Here is a 21,890-nt window from a genome sequence, read left to right as displayed (position 1 = left end):
AAAACGGGGGGGACCAGCGAGAAGGTGTTGCTACGGATGCAGTAATGCAGGAGAGGCCATTGCAGTGACCATCTGCCAGGCATAGCCAGACAGTGACCACGCGGCGTTCACTACACCGGGAGAGGAGAGGCTATGTATTGCGCATGCACTTTCCCTGGGGGGGGGGGGTAGGATTCCCAGAGGGAGCCTACCCCCCTACCCCCCTACATCACTATATAAAGGTAATGGAAAACAGTTCCATACATACATAAACTCTTCCTCCTGTGGAGAAATTGAAATTAAAACTGAATGACAGTCTCTGTTGGCATCCACTGTATCAGAGCTTCAGTGATGCAATGCTTAGTTGTTCCCACAGTTCAATAATCCTTAACAGCTGAATGGTCCCACATGTACCGGTAGCTTTCATTCAACAGGTAAAGTCACTTCCACATGGACATATCAAGACTGAATAAACAGAGAAATGGAGAAAACAGACATGCTCTCTGGTTATACAGGTGATTTCAATGCTACTTCCTCAAAGTTTTACATTATACGGAACCCTTATTCGGAGCCACAAGAATAAATTATACATGGGTCAGCCCTTGAGACTAGAAATCATGCATAATGACGAAGAAGCATTGACTGTTATCTTGGTATACTGAATTGCACCAGGGCTATGTAGGTACAGCAGGAGACAGATGGAGAAGGCCGTTTCTATTCATGCCATTCTTTCAGTCAGCATAACTTTATGCCAACACTAGGTGCTGGAGCATATGAGAGCTTAGTGTGATTATTATAGTTTATTGTAAACATTGCTAGGCTCTTAACTCCATAGGTACGACAGGCTTGTTGTTGAAAATCACAGAGAGGCTTCCATTTTTCTACTTTATATTGAACTGAAGGACATAATCTAGAGAAACCATTCTTCCTCGCACTCACACAAATCTAAATAACCTGTGCCAGTGCTAGGGAAAAAAATGGAGTCCTGAGGAAATTTAAGATCGAACTGTGAGTAATGATGGTGAGGAATGATGGATCCCTTTCCTTATGGATGAATATCCACTTACCCTGCAGCAATCACCCTTGAGGAGAGCTCCAACCCACCAATACAAATCCTAACAATGTGAAAGTTTAATAGGGTGCAGTGAATCGAAAACTCACCTGGACGAATATATGATCGCTGCAAGAGCACATTGGCATGGTGGCAAATGTGCCCATGGATGCTTGCCATTGGATTAATGAGGCATTTTAGTTCACTTTCTATAAAATAAGGTTCCTCTTCTCTGGGGCTGTTGTCATTAAACTCTCTCTCTGCTGAATGAAAGCTTCAGTATGCAGGTTACCACTACTACTGCTGTTTCCTTCCTGCTCTCTTGTTATCTGTGGGTTGTGGAACCACGAGATACCACCTCCACACTTACGGTGCCTAACGGATGGAGTGGGAGTATATGGGGACCAAAGCAGGTCTGTGCTTCTGGCTATGCCCAAAAATTTTCCTTGAAGGTAATCCATCTCTCCTTCTCTCCCTCCCCTCTTGCAGGCTCAGTGCTCTGTGTCCCAGTTTTCTCCTACTCTTGACTTTCTTCTTCAAAATGGGATATGTTATTTCATTTATTAGAGGTCTTTGAACCCCACTTTTCTCTCAATCAATGGGACTTAAAGTAGCCTTTTGTTCTTTAAATAAGCTAAAAACCTCATTTCACAAACATACAATAGCAAGGACAAGAAGAGAGAGCCGATATCCCCTCCCAAACAGTATATGGTTGTGAAGAGCTCTGGCATTAAGCTGCAGCTAGAGAGAGTGACCCTTACTTGCATAACTTAGGCTAGCCCAGTCTTTTCAGATCTTGGAAGCTAAGCATGACTGGTTTGGGCTGTTATTTGGATGGGAGACCACTAAGAAATATCAGAGCGCTGAAGTAGAGGAATACAATGGTATGCCACTTCTGAAATCCTAAGAGGTCACTATAAGTCAGCTATGACTTGATGGCAACAACAAACAGGGCTTTTTTCCTGGGGGAATGCGATGGAACGGAGTCCCAGAACCTTTTTGTGGAAACAGAATTCTCAAAAAAATGTTTAAAAATTCATGAAAGGCACCCTTTGTTTCTCCTTCATTTTCTTCTTGAGAGTTCCCGCACCTCTTTTTCCAGAAGTAAAGGCCTTGACAACAATGAGAAAGTGACATAAGAACCGTCTCCACAACAAGGTGTCGATAGATTTTTAAATTTCTTAAGAGATATTAATGTGTCTTTTCAGGTCTTCTTTAACTAAACGCAATATCAGCAATGGATTACATACTATCCTACAGTTAAACATCTCACTTGAAAGCTGTCATGCCTGGGGGTTGTGTGTGTTTAAAATTTAAAATTAAAACAGCCCCAATATCTGTGCATAAGAGATCCTACAAACCACTGTATTATAACCAGTATAACTGCCCAAAAGCATCATTCTTCAATTCATTGCTATGAATCCTCTTTGGGATAGGAAAATAAAAAAAGACCTAAAATGCATTTTTAAATAAAATCGCAGATCTTCTGACCAAAAAGGCTAAGCTTTAAATACAAATTAGATGTTTATGCTGTTGGCTAGAAGCCAGGAGGTTGTGTCAAAAATAGTTAGAAGGAAAGTGATGGAGAACAGAAAGTGAATTGTGTGGGAGAGAACAGAATGAATTCTTTCTCTGGTTGAAGACTACTGGCAGAGATTGAGTTGCCATTTGGGTCTCTAATTTGCGTGAAAGATATGACACTACATTAATCCCTACTTCTTAATTCTACATGTGCAGAGCATATCGGTATTTTACACGCCTTACTGCTTCTATCACCCAGAACCTGCTGGCAGACTGTTCATGAAGAACAGTGCTGGGAGACCTATCCAGTTAAAAAGGAACAGAGTGTATATTTAAGAAATGGTATTACAAGATAAACAGTGCCATCCTAAGTACAGTTACAGCCTCCTAATTCCATTAAAGTCAATAGGCTTAGAAGGGTGTAACTTTCATTAGGACTGCACTGAGAAAGAGAGAAGTTCGAAGCTTCCAGCTACTTGGTTGAAAGGAAGAGAAGAAACAAGTCCAAAAGTTGCAACTGGTATACAAACCAGGAAATCCCATTTAACAGTTTAACAAAGGCTAGCAATCAAGCCTCTGTCAGAATTCCCCTTTGTTGTTGCCCCATGCAGAAGCCTTTTCTTTTTTGACATTTGACACTGTATATTCCAACAGAGTTAGTTGCCTCTGTGTGCTCTGAGCTTTCACATTTGACCCTTCAGAGTCCAGATTGTGTTGGCGCTACCAGCGTCTGCCAGACCTTGCTAGTGAATTATCTGACTCTTTCCCTAGGATTACCCACTTGTGCAGGAGTGTCCCTAATCTCATCTGGGAAATATTGGAGTGTGTCCTTGTCAGCAGCACCTAGACTGAGACATTTTAAGAACATAAGAAGATAAGTGAAGCCATGTTGGAACAGGCCAATGGCCCATCCAGTCCAACATTCTGTCACTCAGTGGCCAAAACAACCAGATGCCATCAGGAGGCCCACCAGTGGGGTCAGGACACTAGAAGCCCTCCCACTGCCCCCTCCAAGCACCAAGAATACAGAGCATCACTGCCCCAGACAGAGAGTTCCATCTATACCTTGTGGCTAATAGCCACTGAGGGACCTCTGCTCCATATGTTGATTCAACAGTCTATGCTTGTAGCTGCCACCACCTCCTGTGGCAGTGGATTCCACATGTTAATCACACTTTGAGTGAAGAAGTACTTTCTTCTATCCATTCTAACTCAACTGTTCAGCAATTTCATTGAGTGCCCACGAGTTCTTGTATTGGGAGAAAAGGAGAAAAGTATATGACATTGTTGTGCTGTGTGTTTCCCCATCATTGTTTGCAACCAATGACAGGAAGAAGGAAATGCATCGTGCAATGATTTACAATCATGTGCAGAACAGGAAGAGAAAGGAAATGTATGGAATAATAACAGTTCTGGCTTTTGCAACATCCAGTTAGGCCCCACAGTTACACAATGGAGGTCCTATTATCCACAGATGTCCATTCATTCTAAAGTTCTAATATGGAATCAAGGATACACGGCACAAGCTCATGTAGAAGTTTCTGGAATGAATGATATTAACAATGAGTTATTTCAGGAACTATCTGTTCCAGTGTCAGTCTGTACACCTACAGAAATCTTCTGAAGAGACTTTGCTCCATGTTCTGCCAGTTTTTGCCCTGGCCTGAGTAGCCCAGGCAAGGCCAATCTTGTCAGATCTCAGAAGCTAAGCAGGACCAACCCTGGCAACTACTTGGGTGTGAAACCTCCAAGGAATACCAGGGCAGGACACAGAGGCAGGCAACCGCAAGCCGCCACTCTGAAATATCCAAGCCCCACTAGGGGTCACCAAAAATCAGCCATGGCTTCCAGACACACATGTTTATAACACAGAAATACCAAAAAAAAGAGTGCGAGAGAGAAAGAGTTCATTCTATTTTTGATATGCTATGGGGCAAGGTATAAATATCCTACTTAGCCAGTTTATACATCAGACCAAAGAGTGGACAAATAAGTTAGCACACTGCACAGTAACTTCATCCACTTTGCCACATGTACATTATGCCTTTCTCACAAACCCTGAAGTAGACTACAAGGCAGTAGCCACAGCATTTGGATATACTGATTCAGCACATCGAAAGTTTAATGAGAGGACCGGGAAGTTATGGAGGTGGATCCTACCCCATCTTAACATTTCACTGAGCAAAGTTTAAAACTTTATTCCAGGCTGAGAAGATTTTCTTCAATATAGGAGACTCTTGCTCCAACAGAACAGCCATTTAAGTAGGAGGAAGGCTCCTTAGGATGGTGGAAAGTTTTGTGCATTAATAGTTTATTGCTTTAAATAAAGAGAATCACAATCAAATACAGCAAATTAGTAGCAGTTAGAAAGGAAGTCAATTTATAATATAACCTCGTATAGCATAGTATTATACAGCAACAGTATGCAGCAGCACAGCTGTTAACTGGATTGCCTTGACGGGCAAGCAGTTGGCCGATGCTATGCAAATTGCACTGGTTACCAATTCAGTACCAGATCCACTTCAGAGTTTTAGTACTGACATTCAAAGCCTTATGTGGCCTGAGACCAACTTATAGTTTTATTCAGAACGTAAGCTTTCGTGTACTCTCTAAGCACACTTCATCAGACGAGGAAGCTTATGTTCTGAATAAAACTAAGTTGGTCTTAAAGGCGCAACTTGACTCCTATTTTGATGATGATGATGATGATGATGATGATGATGATGATGATATTGGATTTATATCCAGCCCTCCACTCAGAGTCTCAGAGCGGCTCACAATCTCCTTTATCTTCCTCCCCCACAACAGACAACCTGTGAGTTGGGTGAGGCTGAGAGGGCTCTCACAGCAGCTGCCCTTTCAAGAACAACTCTGCAAGAGCTCTGGCTGACCCAAGGCCATTCCAGCAGGTGCAAGTGGCAGAGTGGGAAATCAAACCCGGTTCTCCCAGATAAGAGTCCGCACACTTAACCACTACACCAAACTGGCTCTCATTACTTTGTTCTACTACTTCAGACCAACACGGCTGACTACTTGGATCTCTTTAGGATTGCACTTTTAGTTACCCTCTTCTGTGTTTTTTGCAGCTCTGCAATGTCTTTTTTGAGATACAGTGGCCAGAACTGCACACACTATTCCAAATGAGGCTGTAGTATGGATCAATATATGGGGATTATAATATCTGCCCTTACAAGAACACTAAATGCCCTTTATCTGGTTCTTGGAAGTATATAAACACGAAGACTCTGTTTTACTAATAAGTTCCTCTCTATGTTTCTGGTCTATATTTTTTCATGTTTCCAGGTGGAGCCCTACCAGGGAATCTGGCGTGATGATACTTCTCTAAATGGCATTCGCCTGTATTGCTCAGATGGCTCAATCATCTCATCAGCAGAGGGAGAGTGAGTAATTTGGTATTCTCAGCTTTACCACATTCTCCCCTCTAATAGCATATCATTCTGCCTTTCTCTTCTTTTCCTACTGACCTTCCCTAGTCATAGAACAAAGCAGAGAAGAACATCTGAAATTTTATTCCTGAAGGCCAGTCTAGAGGAGGTGGAGCTCCATTATGATGTATTCAGTTTCTAGAAACTTCTTCCAATAGATTACACTGGATTCGATTGCTGTACATTTTCCCTGTTACCAGCTTCAGAAGGGGAACTGACAATGCAAATGTGCCATAACAGGGTGAGAGAGAAATGCTGCTTTGCCCTGCTGTAATTCCATTCCAATCTGGGTTATTTTTCTTCTGCTATTTTGAAACATAAAGAAAGATGTGATGCTGGATCACCTAATTTGGCCCTGAATAGTTACTGAAGTAGAATAGTTTGCTGCCAATGAGGCCATCATCTTTTGCGGCCAATTAGGTCACACAATGACCCCCACCCTCTGCTCCTGTGCCTTTTGAGAGCACCTTTCATTGACATTTTTTATTCCACTACTTAAGGCAGTTCACAACAACAAAAGAAAAGCAGGCATACAATAAAAACACATCAATAGAACTATCCAAATCAATAACAAAAACATACCAGTAAAAGCCAACAATAAATCACTCAGAGTCTCAGAGAGGCTTACAGTCTCCTTCCCCTTCCCCTCCCCACAACAGACATCCTATGGGGTAGGTGAAGCTGAGAGAGAGGAACAGCTCTGAGAGTTATGACTGACCCAAGGCCAGGTGCATGTGGAAGTGCATGTGAAGAAGTGGGGAATCAAACTTGGTCTGGACACTTAACTGGTCTGGAATCAAAGTCTGGACACTTAACCACTACACCAAACTGGCTCTGGTTAGAGGGCTGGACAATATGGTAAGAGTAGCCCTTCAAGTACCCCGCCCCAAGCTTTATAAGAAGCAGCTATTTGAATTCCTCCCCAAAACAGAAGGGAAGCCAATGTAAATCTTCCAAGGCAGGGGTGATTCAATACAGTCCCCGATGATAACTTGGGTGCTGCTTTCTGGACCAATTGAAGTTTCTAGACAAATTTCAGAGCAGCCCCACCTATAGTTCCCATCCTCTGGGTGAGGGCTGGAGATCTTCCAGAATTATGACCAATCTCCAGACTACAGAGATCAGTTCACTTGGAGAAAACAGCTGCTTTGGAGGGTAAACACTATGGTACTGTATCTTACTAAGGTCCCTCCCTTCCTCAAAGCCCACCCTCCCCAGCTCCACTTACAATCTTCAGGAATTTCCCAACCTGGATCTGGCTACCCTAAAAGAAAACCCCATTCTAACCTAACCTGGATGTGATCAGAACATGGCCATATCATGCCTTTCAAGGAAGAGCCATGCTGTATTCTATGGAAATTCCTGAGCTTCTATAGACCAGAATCCAGAAGCACCCCCAAAGTCTGGACCTGCTCCTTCAGGGGGAAGTGCAACCTTCCTTCCTCTCCAGGACAGTCTAACTCATCCTCAGGAAGCTTTTCATTGACCAACAAAACCTCCATTTCCTCTGGACTGAGCTTCATCATTTGTACTACCAGGAGTGGAATTCTAGCAGGAGCTCCTTTGCATATTAGGCCACACACCCCTGATGTAGTCAATCCTCCAAGAGCTTACAAGACTCTTTTTGGTAAGCTCTTGGAGGATTGGCTGCATCAGGGAGGTGTGGCCTAATATGCAAAAGAGGTCCTGCTAGAATTCCACCCCTATGTATTACCATTACAGCCAGAGAAGTGTCATGGCTCCCTTCATAGAAGGCCACACGAGGAGGTTGTTATTCACAATGTGACTTCATCCTAGTTCAAGGTTGTCATCGTGGGCCAAGACTGTGGGGCCATTTCACATTCTTTGTCCTGAGTTATGCTGACACAGAAAACTAGCTGTTTTACTCCCAAGCACTTTATTTCAGGTTCTAGAAAAGACGTTCTGGAAGCAGGAAGACTCCATTTTAGTCATGAGATTGACTCTTTGAGGAAATAAAATCAAATAAAATGCTTTTTCATTGACAGAACATTTTGTAAACACCTTCTTTGAAATTAGGAATTCACACAGTAGAAAAGAGTAAGAGTCCAGAAGCACCATAAAGGTTAACAAAATTTGTGGCAGGGTATGAGCTTTTTGAGTCTGAAGAGATATCTGAAGAAATGAACTCTGCATCATGAAAGCTCATACCCTGCCACTAGGCTTGCCAATCCCCAGGCCCCCCAGTTTTGCAGCCTCCTTTTGGAGGAGTTCATAGAGTTGGCCCCCCTGCTACAATCTTTTTGAAACTTGGAGGGTATTTTTGGGAGAGGCACTGGATGCTATGCTGCAACTTTGGTGCCTCTATCTCAACAAACACCCCCCCCACCAGCCCCAGATACCTGCAGATCAATTCTCCATTATACCCTATGGGAATTGGTCTCCATAGGGAATAATAGAGTGCCCAGCAGACATTTCCCTCCCCCTCCTCTGCTTTCTGATGACCCTGAAGCAGGGGAAGGGCCTCCAAACCAAGGGATCCCCTGCCTCCACCTGGAGACTGGCAACCCTAAGTCAGAGCCCCAGTGTGTGAAGCTGTGAGAAAGGCAGAGAGCAGAGTCCCTCAGTTTTGCATTTGCTTCAGAAGTAAAATGGATAGGAAAGTGTAAACTAGAACTAGATTATGGGATGAGGGAAAACTCCACCCCCTAGGCTGCTCTCCTTTCCTGTTCCTGTCTGAAGAAGCTGGTTGCCATACAGCAGACTGTTACATTCAGCAACTCCTATGAGTAAATTGCCCCAGTGAGATCACAAAAGTGTGGGCTTGCAAATTGTTGGTTTTGGCTGCTTTGTGAGTGTGTGTGCATTTCCCCTGAAAAAGCCATGCTTAGAAATGCTTCCAACGCTTGACAAGGGGACTTGTGGGGGTATGACAAATTTCAATCTCATTTAGTGGAAGTGCAGCTGCCAGGGTAGGCAAAAAAAGAGGGTGAAGAAGTGAAGACTGTATTCAGAACTGTGCTGCTGTGTTTTTATTTATTTATTTATTTAGGGAATGGGAAAGTCTCCTGGCTCCACCCCCAAAGTCCCCAGATGAGTCGGACCTGGCAACCCTACCTGCCACAAATCTTGTTAGTCTTTGTGGTGGTAGTGGACTCCTGCTCTTTTCTCTTGCTACAGACAGACTCACATGGCCACCCATCCTGAACTGCCACAGATTGGGATTATGTCATGATTGCCAGTTGTGAATACACCACTTATTTATCAGTTATCAGATCAGTTATTGACAGAGCTATTTGTCAAGGTCCCCTGGGCACACCATCAGAAAGGACCATCAATTTGCTTTCCTGAGTGGCTCAGCCAAATTCACATAGCCCCAGAGTGGCTCTCAGTTCCAACCCCTTCTCTAGCATTACCTGACCAGAAAGCCTGCAAATCTGGAAGACAAAAGGAACAGGTTTCAGACTGAAAATGCCCTGAACATTTCTGAGTGTTTCACAGGGATGCTTGAGGGGAAAACGGAACTAGTTTCAGACGGAGAATGGTGAAGTGTAGCATCGCTACCTGTTGGCAGAAGCTAATCTCCATATTTTCTCCATTTTCTGTAATGTACTGCAGGGAGCAGAGCAGAGGGTGTACTAGCAAATTATGGCTTTGAGAAGTTAATGTGTAGAAATGATGAGGGCGTAAGAAAGGGAGGAGGACTGTAAAAGAAGCAGAAGCAGTAATGTTTTTACTGCAGAAGAGTAAAACCTCCATGGAGGAAGAGGACTGTACAAGATATGCCTGGGTAGTATACAGAAGAGGGATTTGGGAGCACACCATGCAAAAAAGAAGAAAAAAGCCAAAGGAGGCTCACCACTAACTGATTTCTACAGAAATTGTGGGCTAGGCAATTTAAGGAGCTGAAGAACAAAGCATAGTGAAAATAGAACTGATGTGTTTTCTAGACTTGTCAGCCTCTAGGTGGGACCTGGAGATCTCCTGGAATTATAACCAATCTCCAGATTGTACAGATCAGTTTCCCTGGAGAAAGTGTTATTTCAGAGGGTGAACTCAATGGCATCATACCCTGCTGAGGTCCTTCCACTCCACAAACCCCAACCTCCCCAGGCTCCAGCCCCACCCCAAAGTCCAGGAATTCCCCAACCCAGAGCGGGCATCTTTCCATTTGGACATATTTCATTTGGTTTCAAAAGCAGCCTGGGAATTAGTGTTAGGAGTGGCAGACACACATTGTTTATGTGATCATGTCTCCAGTTTATGCGTATTCAACTCTCCTCGGGTTAATTACTATCCAAACAATGTAGCCTAGAAGACTGGTTGTGTAAAACCTCCCAGAAACAGGTCTTCTTTTCTTCTTAAAAGGTATGGGACCTGGTCTAAAGAAGAGTCATGCAAGTCTGGCTTTCTGAATTCATTCTCACTCCGCGTGTCAGCCCGTGAACCCATAAATGACAATACTGCAGCTGAAAATGTCAAGTTTAAATGCACAGATGGAAGAGAACTGGAAGGCAGTGGACATGCATGGGGTGAATATGCTGCATGGAGTGAGTCCTGTCAAGAGGGTGGCATTTGTGGGATCCAGACAAAGGTCGATATAGTGCCGAGATACAATGCAGTGGATCCCACTGGCCTCGAAAATGTCAGGTTTTTCTGTTGCAGTTAAATATTGGCAACTCCTCCATTTGGGGGCTCTAGAAAAGTCACTGCTGGCTGGATTCATTCTGCATCATATATATGCTGGATTCATTCTGCATCATATATATAGTGGTCGGGTTGCCAGCCTCCAGGTGCTGGCTGGAGGTCTCCTGGCATTTCAACTGCTCTCCAAGTGACAGAGATCAGTTCACATGGGGGGGTGGCCTAATATGCAAAGGAGTTCCTGCTACAAAAAATTCCTGGGTCACACCCCCTGATGTAGCAAATCCTCTAAGAGCTTACAGGGCTCTTAGTACAGGGTCTACTGTAGGCTCGATGAGGATTGGCTACATGAGAGGTGTGTGGCCTAATACGAAAAGGAGTTCTTGCTACAAAAAAACCCCACAAAACCCTGGTATTCTCTGGTGGCACCATCTTATGGAACAGGCTGCCTGAGAACATCAGGAAGGCTTCCATGCTTCTGTCATTTCACAAACAATGTAGAACAGGATTGTTCAGGACAAGACAGCATTTTTATAAAGGTAATGGGCTATGCAGGAGGGAAGGTAGCATGGTATAACCCAGTCTCATCAGATCTCTGAAGCTAAACAGGGTCAGTATTGGGATGGGAGGCCACCAAGAAAGACTCTGAAGAAGCAGTCAATGGCAGACTGCCTCTACTTCTCACCTGCCTTGAAAGCCCCTTGTTGAGGGTACTGTAAGTCCGCTGCCACTTGATGGCACTTTCATATACATCAGGGCTATAGTCAGGACTTTTTTGGTAGAAGCAGCCCAGCAGGAACTCATTTGCATATTAGGCCACACCCCCTGACACCAAGCCAGCCAAAACTGCATTCCTATGCGTTCCTGCTCAAAAAAAGGTCCTGGCTAAATTATAGGAGGATGGTTCAGGAAGGTTCTTTTGATGAAAAGATTGGTGTAGGAAGGGTACTGGTTCTGGGGGTCCAGATCCTTCTTTAGCCAGCAGAGCACACAGTAGTGCTCATATCAGACCTAACCATGTGCTTGCAGGGTTTCAAAGTTACTCAGTGCCAATTTTCAAGTTGAAACAAAATAATATCTACTTTATTCTAGAAACACATGTTTGATAGTGCAGGATAGAGAGACAGAGAGCGTTCCTATACTATCTAGCTAAAAGATGGCTTTGGAGGCAGAGAGATCCTTCAACCTCATCTTGCGTGCATGGAGTGGGGAGGGGAAGAGAGAAAGAGAGAGAGAAGATGGAAGGGAGTTGCCTTCCTAAAGAGAGTTGATCTACACTTCAAAGGGATTGAGTGACAGTAGAGAGTAAACAGGAAGATGCTTAGTGTTTGCCTAACCACCTACTGCTCTATGGTCACTTGCTTCTGGAGGTCTGATTCACAGGGACATCGCATCTGGTGCTTCCAACAAATGTGACTCTGAACTCTACCACCGTGTATGGAATATATTATGCATTTGCTGTATGTATTACTCTGTTCTCACTCTATATATTTCTGTAATACCGTTTTATGCTTTGTATAACACATCATGTCTGGTACTTCATACTTTGTTTTAGATTTATGGGATCCTCATGTTATCAGATTGCTTATTAAATTAAATTAATTTTATTGACTTTCACTGTGGTATCCACTTTGAGTCTTAGTGAGAAAGGTGTGCTAGAAATAAAATAAACACAATCTGCAAACTTGGGTTCTCAGCCTCATTCCCCCATTTGACTAGAATGAGAAGTCTTCTGAATTTCTTGTAGTGTTGCCACTTCCATGTTGGGAAAGTCCTGGTGATCTGGGGGTGGAGCTTGGAGAAGATGGAGTTTGAAGAGGAGAAAGACCACAGCGGGATGTGATGCCATAGAGTCCACCCTCCAAAGAAGCCATGTTCTTCCGTGGAAATGATTTCTGAAGTTTGGAGGTCAGATGTAATTCAGGGAGGCCTCCAGTCTCGACCTGGAGGCTGTCAACCCTAATTTCTTTTCCAATTGAAGGGAAACAGGAAGGTCCTACGTGATGAGTCTTCCTTTGCTTCCCTCCTTTTTTTTACACCTGTAAAAAGGGGCATTTGTAGAAAAAAAATGAATACAGGGACACAAAAGACCTGCCAACTGAGCAGTGTTATTATTTATTTATTATATTTTATGTATTATTTAGAAATTGAACTCCTCCTCCTAACCAGTGGAACTAGCGCAACAGAAAAATTTCACATCATTGAGTCCAGTGTTATCAATGGAAAAAAATCCTTCGGGCATCTCCACCTTTGTCTGGATCCCACAAATGCCATCGTCTTTGCAGGAACCACTCCACGAGCCATAATCGCCCAACGCAGGACCATTTCCTTCCAGTTCAGTTCCATCTGTGCACTTGAACTTGATGTTATTGGCTGCAGTATCGTCACCTAAAACTGACCGTGGTGACACTCGGAGCACGAATGAAGTCAATAAGCCAGAAGGGCATAAAAATGCATCAGACCAGGTACCATACCTTTCGGAATAAGAAAGAAAGCGTTTGTAAGAAACTTTACACATTCCATCAGTGGCTACCATCTTCTGCTTAGAAGTCAAATTGTCCAAGCATCTCATGGCAAGAAAGTCCCATGGTTTTTTGTTTGTTTGTGGTCATTGTGTTTTGCCATAGTATAAACATCCAGAACTTGAAAACACACTTGGACATGAGTCACTGCCCTGCAAAACATTCCCAGGGATTGCCAGAGAATAGCAGGCAACTCGATGAGGTGTCTTCCCTCCACAAGGTTCTCTTTCCTTTCCAGCACCTTCCCCATCCTCCAGCTCCACCCACTGCAGCCAGCTCCTCACCCCACTATGTTCACAGCATTTCCTTGAGAAGCTAGCAACATACAACACATGAGCTTAACACATTTCTCCTAAACTGAGCATCATGCAATGGCCACTGCAGAAGCCTCTGTTGGCATCAGCGTTGGTTGGGGCTGCTGGCACTCATGATGCTACCCCAGGGGATGATGGGCAAGTATGAGGCGAGGCTGTTTTGCTCTTCTCCTCAGCCCCTCCTACTGTGCCCAATGAATCTGTGGGCCCTTTCCTCTCTTCAGTGCAGTGCAGGTCAGATTTCTTTTCTCACTCTCTCCCTCATTCTTTCCTTCCCACATAGTCCACGGAAAGTCTTTCCATGCATCATAATCATCACCATCACCATCACCATCATTAATTTCATTACTATTCCTCCTGTAGCCAAAGCTCTCTAGGCTGTTTACAACAGATCAAAGATAACAGGATACAATATATAAAAGCATTAAAAATTAACAATTAATTTAAAATAACATAAAAAACATTAGAGAACAATAGACCCAGGGCTTTTTTTTTTTTTAAGCCCAGCAAGAGCTCCCCCATGCTTTTGCCAGCACACCCGCTGCAGTGGGCACACTGGGGAAAGCAGAAATCATTCCTTCCCTAGCTTGCCAACCGGAGCCCTGAACACCCCAGGCAGAGCTCCGCTCCAGTGTGCTCCTGCCCCAAAAATGACCTGAATAGACCTGACCCAAAAAGGATCTGACCTAAAGTGGAAAAAAGACACCTGGCTAATCATATTGGACCCCTGCATACCCAGGGAGGTCTCACATGGGACAACTGGGGTGGATGGCCTCCATCTGATGAAGTTGCTAGCCTCTCTCCATCTGCACTGGCTGGCTCAGCAACAAAGCATGGAATTAGAGAAGGCCCCACACAGCAGCGCTTCAGCCTATGGGATGCAACTAATAGAAGGTAAACCTTTTTGCCCTAATACCAGCACTGCCCCAGCAAAGCCCATCTGTAACAGAATGGGGGCAACTTGGCAAAATGGTAAACTCCTATGTAAATTGCAGACACACGCTTGCACACCTGTTTTTTAATCCCCAAAGGGGGGGGGGGGTTAAGTGCCTGGTTTCAACTAATATATTGTTTAATTTGTTGATAAATAATTTGGAAATTGGAGATGAGCAGTGTCATGGCCAGGTTTATAGATGGTACCAAGTTATACAGGATGGTGAAAGCTACAGTAGGTTGTAAAGAGGTAGAGAAGATCTCTCTAAGCTGGGTGATCGAGCAATAATGTGGCAAATCAAGTTCACTCTTGGTAAGTCTAAGGTGATGCAAACTGGAACAAGAAGTCCAAACTTCAAATAAATGCTGACAGGCTGTGAACTGGTTATAACTGAAAGACGTCTTGGGGTCTGGTGAAAATGGCAACCCAGCATGCAGCAGCAGTGAAAAAGACAAACTTCACACTGAGGATTGTTAGGAAAGGGCTTGAAAATAAACCAGCTGGCATTCTAATGATGTACAAAGCATTAGCAATGGCGCACCTGCATTTGGAATACCGTGTATAGTTGTGGTCACTGTGTCTCAAAAAGGATATTGCAGAGATGGAAAAATTACAGAGGAGGGCAATCAGTGGTTTGGAGCACTTTGCCTATAAGGTTCAGGAAAGAAAAATTTTACTCAAATTCATGAGCAGAGCGTGGAATGCAGTACTACAGCTTACCACTCTGTGCCACGGGGCTCCTCATGAAGAAGAAGAAGAAGACTGTAGATTTATACCCCGCCCTTCTCTCTGAAACAGAGACTCAAAGCAGCTTACAATCTCCTAAATCTTCTCCCCCCACAACAGGCACCCTGTGAGATGGGTGGGGCTGAGAGGGCTCTCACAGCAGCTGCTTTTTCAAGGACAACTCCTGCGATAGTTATGGCTAACCCAAAGTCATTCCAGCAGGTGCAAGTGGAGGAGTGGGGAATCAAACCCAGTTCTCCCAGATAAGAGTCTGCACACTTAACCACTACACCAAACTAGCTCAGCTACACCAAGCTGGCTCAACATAACATTATCCCAACAAAATTCCCCTCTTAAATTGTCAGAGGAATGTATAGTAAAAGCAACCTGTGACAGCTAGTTAAATACATGAAACACCACATTCTGGATCTTCAGCTCTTCTTGATTGGACCTCAGTTAGAAAGAAATAAACATTGTTCTTCTTTGCTTTGCTCATCCTGGAGATGACGGTATGGTAGTAGAAAAATATGGATAAAGAAGGGGAGAGATATTATTGGAGAATACCTTTTTTTTTAAAAAAAGTACTTACGCTCCCACTGCAGATGTGATGATTGAGTCATCACTGCAAATTAGGCGAATGCCGTTTAGGGAAGTATCATCAGCAAAGTGCCCTTGCCTGGTCTGTATCTAGGAAAATCCCACATAATGGATGAAAACAGAAAAAAAGGCTTATAAGTTATGAAATGGAACAATTATGGGTTAAACAGTTACACTTTTGGCATCATCATAAGATAAAGACTATTAGCAATACAAAGGTTGATGTACATCTTTAGGAGATACCATCTATTAACAAACCCGGGCATTCAGCTTTAGATACCATAGACTTCTATAATATAAAAAGAAACAATAGGCTGTGTTAAACATAAATTGCATCCCCATCTTGGTAGATTTTGTGCTGTGGCTTTACTACAGCAATCATTTTGCAATTTGTCCTTGTTGGACATTCCAGTAGAAAAAGATTGTTAGCAGGGCTTTTTCTTCTGAGGGAACAAGAAGAAGAAGATATTGGATTTATATCCCGCCCTCCACTCCGAAGAGTCTCAGAGCGGCTCACAAATCTCCTTTACCTTCCTCCCCCACAAGAGACACCCTGTGAGGTGGGTGGGGCTGGAGAGGGCTCTCACAGCAGCTGCCCATTCAAGAACAACCTCTGCCAGAGCTGTGGCTGACCCAAGGCCATGCTAGCAGGTGCAAGTAGAGAAGTGGGGACTCAAACCCGGTTCTCCCAGATAAGAGTCGGCACACTTAACCACTACACCAAACTGGCTCTCCAACACAGTGAAATGGAGTGGAAACCTCTTTGTAGAAACAAAATTCTCAAAAAATGTTAAAAGTTCATGAGGGGCACTGATGTGTTTCCCCTTCATTTCCCTCTTGAGAGTTCTGACACCTCTTTTTCTAGAAAAAAGCCCTGATTGTTATAGAAGAACTATAGTGACCAAAAATGCACAGATGCTGCTTATGAGGAATAAAATCAATCAATTTGAGTTTTGAGTCATATCTGTGTCTCTTGTACTAGCTAGATAGCAAATATTTCATCCTCCAAGGTGCACAGAGAAGGTCACAGAATTCCCTCCTCCCCAAATTTCCTTCTCAGTGTTACAATATGGTCATTTTCAGAGGTCCTGCTTCATGAGCCTCTGTTTTATGAGAACAGGCAGGTGGCAACGATCATGGTAACAAAGTCTGCAGCTCTCTCCCCAGGGAGAGTTATCTGTCCCCTTCTCTTCCCATCTTCCACCAGGAGGTGAAGACTTTCTGTTTTGTTCTGCATTGCCTCAATAATCTCTCCTTCCTAACCAATGTTTTATGCTTTATATGTATTTTAACTGACTTTTAACTCTTTCTTAAATTGTCCTGGTGAGGTATGTTTGGAAAAGGCGTTGGTTTTAATGGTTTTACAATGCAATTTTATCATGTATGTTTTAAATTGTTAGCCAATTGGCAACCCTTGTAAGGGCAGAAAAGGTAGAATATATATTTGGTAAATACAATAAATATAATAATCTAATCCAGATTAGATTTGGTGATTTTGTGGATCCTTTTTTAGGAAGACTGCAGACACCACCAAAACATGAAAGGCGAGTGATGCTTCCTGGGGTCTTCTGAAACACATTGCTTCAATGAGGTATTAAAAACATCAAGACTGGGTCTTTCCTTTGGAGCGGAAGCAAGTGGGATCCAAGAAACACATTGGTGGGAATCATGGCGCTTAAAGATGTCACACTGGGGATAATGAAGTTAGCCATTCTATCATACTAGATCCATTGTTAACAGAAACATGACTGATCTTCAAACAAAGTTTTTTCCCCCTTCATACATTCTTCCATAGCCATACATTTCAACATTCCCTCACCTCTCTTATATTGGAAACATTCGCAAACTGAAATTACACTGCCATTACTGAGGCCTCTCTACATATTTCAAGAAGAACTCCCATCAGTCCCATGGGATCCCTGCTGCAAAGATTGTTCTGTCACCCTGTCCAGCAACAACCTAATACCAGAGCCCTTTAGAAACAGAAGCCAAGAATAGAAGAAAATAAAGATATCCCCCAAATGACAGCCTGAAGAATAGACAGGGAAGGAAAAGAGGGGAGAGAAATTATGCTAACCTTCAGTGAAAACCCCTTGGCCCTGCTTCTGGAGCAGTTATTCATTGCTCCCCACGTGCCCCATTGTCCTCCGTTCATCACCGTAAGAATGGATGCGACATTTTTTGTGACATCTTGTGACTCCGCATTCCACGGGCAGCAAGAGAGCAGCAAGAAAAATACAATTGGACCAGGAACCTGCATGTTGAAGCCTCCGCTTTGCAGAGAAAATGGGAAATGGCAACAGCTTCCGAGACTGGGAACTTTTCTTCTTGCCTGAAAATAGCTAGGGTGCATCATTAATCCACTGGCTAGCACAGATGGGCACATTCCATACTGGGGTCGATGTGATCTTGCACTGATCCGATCTTCGCCCAAGGCTATTGCCAACTCTGCCCAAGGCAATCAGCCCAAGGTGTAGGCTGAGCACATATCCATCTATGAGGAAAGGAGTCTATCTGTCCTCCACAACCCAGCCATGGCTTTCCTTGTGCTCCTTGCATTTTTTTTAGAATTGACACAAGGCTATTAGTTTTGTGTGCATGCAAGGAAGAATGTCCTCTGTTCTACATCCATTAGATGAGCGTATATCGTTGGGACCTCAAGAAGGATATTATAGCATTGGAGAAAGTCCAAAAAAGGGCAACTAGAATGATTAAAGGGCTGGAACACTTTCCCTATGAAGAAAGGTTGAAATGCTTGGGACTCTTTAGCTTGGAGAAACGTCGACTGCGGGGAGACATGATAGAAGTTTACAAGATAATGCATGGGATGGAGAAAGTAGAGAAAGAAGTACTTTTCTCCCTTTCTCACAATACAAGAACTCGTGGGCATTTGATGAAATTGCTGAGCAGACAGGTTAAAAAGGATAAAAGGAAGTACTTCTTCACCCAAAGGGTGATTAACATGTGGAATTCACTGCCACAGGAGGTGGTGGCGGCCACAACCATAGCCACCTTCAAGAGGGGATTAGATAAAAATATGGAGCAGAGGTCCATCAGTGGCTATTAGCCACAGTGTGTGTGTCTGAGAGGAGCACAACAGAGCAGAGCAGCTGGAGAAGTTGCTGGGAATTTCTGAGTGTTGGAAGACTTCATTCTGAGCTTGTGGGGCTGCCTAAAATTTTGAGGTGTGATAGCAGGGGAACTGCTGTTTGTTTGGTCTTTGTTTGGTCTTTGTTTGGTTGAGTGGGCTAAAGGAGAAAGAGATTGAGAGTGATTGAGAGTGATTGCTGCTGATTGCTGAGGAGCAATAATAATAATAATAATAATAATAATATAATAATAATTTTATTCTTATATCCCGCCCTCCCCCGCCAAAGCGGGCTCAGAGCGGCTAGCGGGCTCAGAGCGGCTCTGAGTGCCTCTGATCCACCCTCTTTGCATTTTAAGCTGCGCCTTGCCAAAGGCTGAGCACATCTCACAGAGATCTGAGAGGAGCACAACAGAGCAGAGCAGCTGGAGAAGTTGCTGGGAATTTCTGAGTGTTGGAAGACTTCATTCTGAGCTTGTGGGGCTGCCTAAAATTTTGAGGTGTGATAGCAGGGGAACTGCTGTTTGTTTGGTCTTTTTTTGCTCTTTGTTTGGTTGAGTGGGATAAAGGAGAAAGAGATTGAGAGTGATTGAGAGTGATTGCTGCTGATTGCTGAGGAGTGCCTCTGCTCCACCCTCTTTGCATTTTAAGCTGCGCCTTGCCAAAGGCGTGAGCCTTTGGCGCAAGCCAAAGGGCGAGAGCTAAAGGGCTCTTGGCCTGTGGCTCTTCGCCTGGGGGCTCCCTAAGGACCAGGAACCCAGATCCCTGATTTCCTTGTTCTCCCAATAAGGTTTGGGGGCTTTCCAGTGTTTTGCAATGAGTGTCACATGTACGACTATCTGCCCAAAGGACAGAAGTCTTGGGTGTGTGCTCGATGCAAGGAGCTCCTAGACCTCAGGGAACGAGTTCGTACCCTTGAGGCCGAGGTGACTGCCCTGGTGAAGCAGAGACGGTCAGTTAGGCACTTGGGGAAAACTCTCGGGGGCGTATTAGATGAGCCCCGCTCTGAACGTAGCAGCCCCGTTGCTGCCAGAGAGCATGAGGGTCGAGAGGGAACAGGGCACCGTGCTGAGGATAAGGAGAATGCGCCCTCAGAAGGGACCTCTTCTTCGGTTGGTGAGCGGGAATCCGTTCGCGCCAAGGAACCATCCCTGAGCAGGGGGAGGTGGGGGGTTGGTAGTTGGTGATTCGATCCTTAGGCAAGTAGACAGCTGGGTGGCAAAACCGCGTACTGACCGTATGGTGACTTGCCTGCCTGGTGCGAAGGTAGCGGACATTACGTGTGTAGTAGATAGGCTGATAGACAGTGCTTGGGAGGAGCCTGTGGTCGTGGTGCATGTTGGCACCAACGATGTGGGGAAATGCAGTCGTGAGATCCTGGAGGAAAAATTTAGGCTGCTAGGCGGGAGACTCAAGGCCAGGACCTCCAAGGTAGCCTTCTCAGAAGTGCTACCTGTTCCACGTGCAGGGCAGGAGAGACAGGCACAAATTAGAAATCTCAATGTGTGGATGAGACGATGGTGTAAGGAGGAACGGTTTAAGTTTATTAGGCACTGGGATGCTTTCTGGAACAAGCGGGAGCTGTACAAAAGAGACGGTCTCCACTTGTCCCCGGATGGAACCAGGCTGCTGGTGCTTAAAATCAAAAATGTGGCAGAGCAGTTTTTAAACTAAATCTTGGGGGAAAGCCGACAGGAGATGAAATGTCTCTGGTTCGGGAGGACTCATCTCAAAGAGATGAAGGGTTGGCTGCTATTTTTCTACCGGGTAACGGACCAGAGTTGTCCACTGTGATGGTGACAAACAGTATGGACTGTCTGCCAGAGTCTCGAGGCGGCAGGAGGAAGGTGGAGGGCCTAGCTTGCCTGGGAAATTATAGATGTTTGTATGCAAATGCTAGAAGTGTTCGAAGTAAAATTGGTGAATTGGAATCTTTAGTGTTGGGAGAAAACATAGACATTGTGGGAATTTCAGAAACTTGGTGGAATGAGGAGAATCAGTGGGACACGGTGATTCCTGGATATAAGCTATATCGGAAGGATAGGGAGGGAAGGGTTGGAGGTGGGGTGGCTCTGTATGTCAGAGAGGATATACAATCCAGTAAGACTGAAATCAGAGAATTAGATTCACTTTTAGAAATGCTTTGGGTTGAAATAGAGGGCCCAAAAGGAAATTTAACTATGGGAGTTTGTTATCGCCCACCAAATCAAAAGAGAGAGGACGATTATAATACGATGGAAGGCTTAAAGATAGCGGCTAAATGTAAAAACTGTGTCATAATAGGTGATTTTAACTACCCACAGATTGATTGGGTCAATATGGGTTCAGGTCGAGAGAAAGAGATTGAGTTTCTTGATGCTCTCATGACTGTGCTATGGAGCAGATGGTCTCAGAACCTACCAGGGGTGGGGCGATCCTGGATTTGGTCCTAAGTAATGCCCAAGACTTGGTGAGAGATGTAAAAGTGATTGCGCCGCTTGGGAGCAGTGACCATAATGTTATTGATTTCACCGTTTGTATAAATAGGGAGTTGCCCAAAAAGACCGCCACAACCACATTTAACTTTAAAAGGGGGAAATACACTGAGATGAGGAGGCATGTGAGGAGGAAACTGAAAAGAAAGGTAAATACGGTCAAAACCCTTGGGGAAGCTTGGACACTATTTAAAACTATAATCCTAGAAGCTCAGATAAAATACATACCACAAGTTATGAAAGGCACAAACAGGCATAAGAAAAGGCCTGCGTGGTTAACAAACAAAGTAATGGAAGCTGTAAAAGGTAAGAAGGACTCCTTTAAGCGGTGGAAAACCAGTCCAAGTGAGATTAGTAAAAGGGAACACAGGCTGTGGCAAATCAAATGCAAGACTGTGATCAGGCAGGCAAAAAGGGGCTATGAGGAGCATATTGCAAAAAACATAAAGACCAACAATAAAAATTTCTTCAAATATATTAGAAGTAGGAAACCAGCCAGGGAGGCAGTGGGGCCCTTGGATGACCATGGGGTAAAAGGATTACTGAAGGAGGATAGGGAAATGGCTGAGAAGCTAAATGAATTTTTTGCCTCCGTCTTCACTGTGGAAGACGAGAACTTTTTGCCCGCCCCAGAAC

At 44.2% G+C, this 21,890-nt stretch overlaps 2 protein-coding genes across 2 annotated transcripts; one reads left to right on the top strand and one right to left on the bottom strand.

Moving 5' to 3' along the window:
• Nucleotides 1-1,199: 1,199 nt before the first annotated feature.
• LOC132569000 (vitelline membrane outer layer protein 1-like) lies at nt 1,200-10,644 on the top strand. Its single transcript, XM_060235185.1, has 3 exons — nt 1,200-1,482; nt 5,855-5,952; nt 10,324-10,644. Exons 1-3 carry the CDS (start codon nt 1,312-1,314, stop codon nt 10,622-10,624), a joined length of 570 nt encoding a protein of 189 aa, XP_060091168.1. The 5' UTR covers nt 1,200-1,311; the 3' UTR covers nt 10,625-10,644.
• A 2,116-nt stretch (nt 10,645-12,760) lies between these two features.
• On the bottom strand, nt 12,761-17,847 carry LOC132569129 (vitelline membrane outer layer protein 1-like). Its single transcript, XM_060235311.1, has 3 exons — nt 17,770-17,847; nt 15,685-15,782; nt 12,761-13,073 (listed from the first exon to the last, which is right to left on the bottom strand). Exons 1-3 carry the CDS (start codon nt 17,845-17,847, stop codon nt 12,761-12,763), a joined length of 489 nt encoding a protein of 162 aa, XP_060091294.1.
• Nucleotides 17,848-21,890: the final 4,043 nt, after the last annotated feature.

This window comes from Heteronotia binoei, chromosome 3 (genome assembly GCF_032191835.1).
Source record: "Heteronotia binoei isolate CCM8104 ecotype False Entrance Well chromosome 3, APGP_CSIRO_Hbin_v1, whole genome shotgun sequence".
In the NCBI taxonomy this organism is placed as follows: domain Eukaryota; kingdom Metazoa; phylum Chordata; class Lepidosauria; order Squamata; family Gekkonidae; genus Heteronotia; species Heteronotia binoei.
The sequence above is the reverse complement of the archived record's forward strand: the minus strand, read 5'-3'. Positions and strand labels throughout refer to the sequence as shown.

Coding starts and splice junctions, on each gene's coding strand:
- LOC132569000 (XM_060235185.1), top strand. CDS start 1,312: ATGCAGGTTACCACTACTACTGCTGTTTCCTTCCTGCTCTCTTGTTAT. Junction 1,483..5,854: donor CCCAAAAATTTTCCTTGAAG/GTAATCCATCTC, acceptor TCATGTTTCCAG/GTGGAGCCCTACCAGGGAAT. Junction 5,953..10,323: donor ATCTCATCAGCAGAGGGAGA/GTGAGTAATTTG, acceptor TCTTCTTAAAAG/GTATGGGACCTGGTCTAAAG.
- LOC132569129 (XM_060235311.1), bottom strand. CDS start 17,847: ATGAACGGAGGACAATGGGGCACGTGGGGAGCAATGAATAACTGCTCC. Junction 15,783..17,769: donor CCAAGGGGTTTTCACTGAAG/GTTAGCATAATT, acceptor GGATTTTCCTAG/ATACAGACCAGGCAAGGGCA. Junction 13,074..15,684: donor ATCACATCTGCAGTGGGAGC/GTAAGTACTTTT, acceptor TTATTCCGAAAG/GTATGGTACCTGGTCTGATG.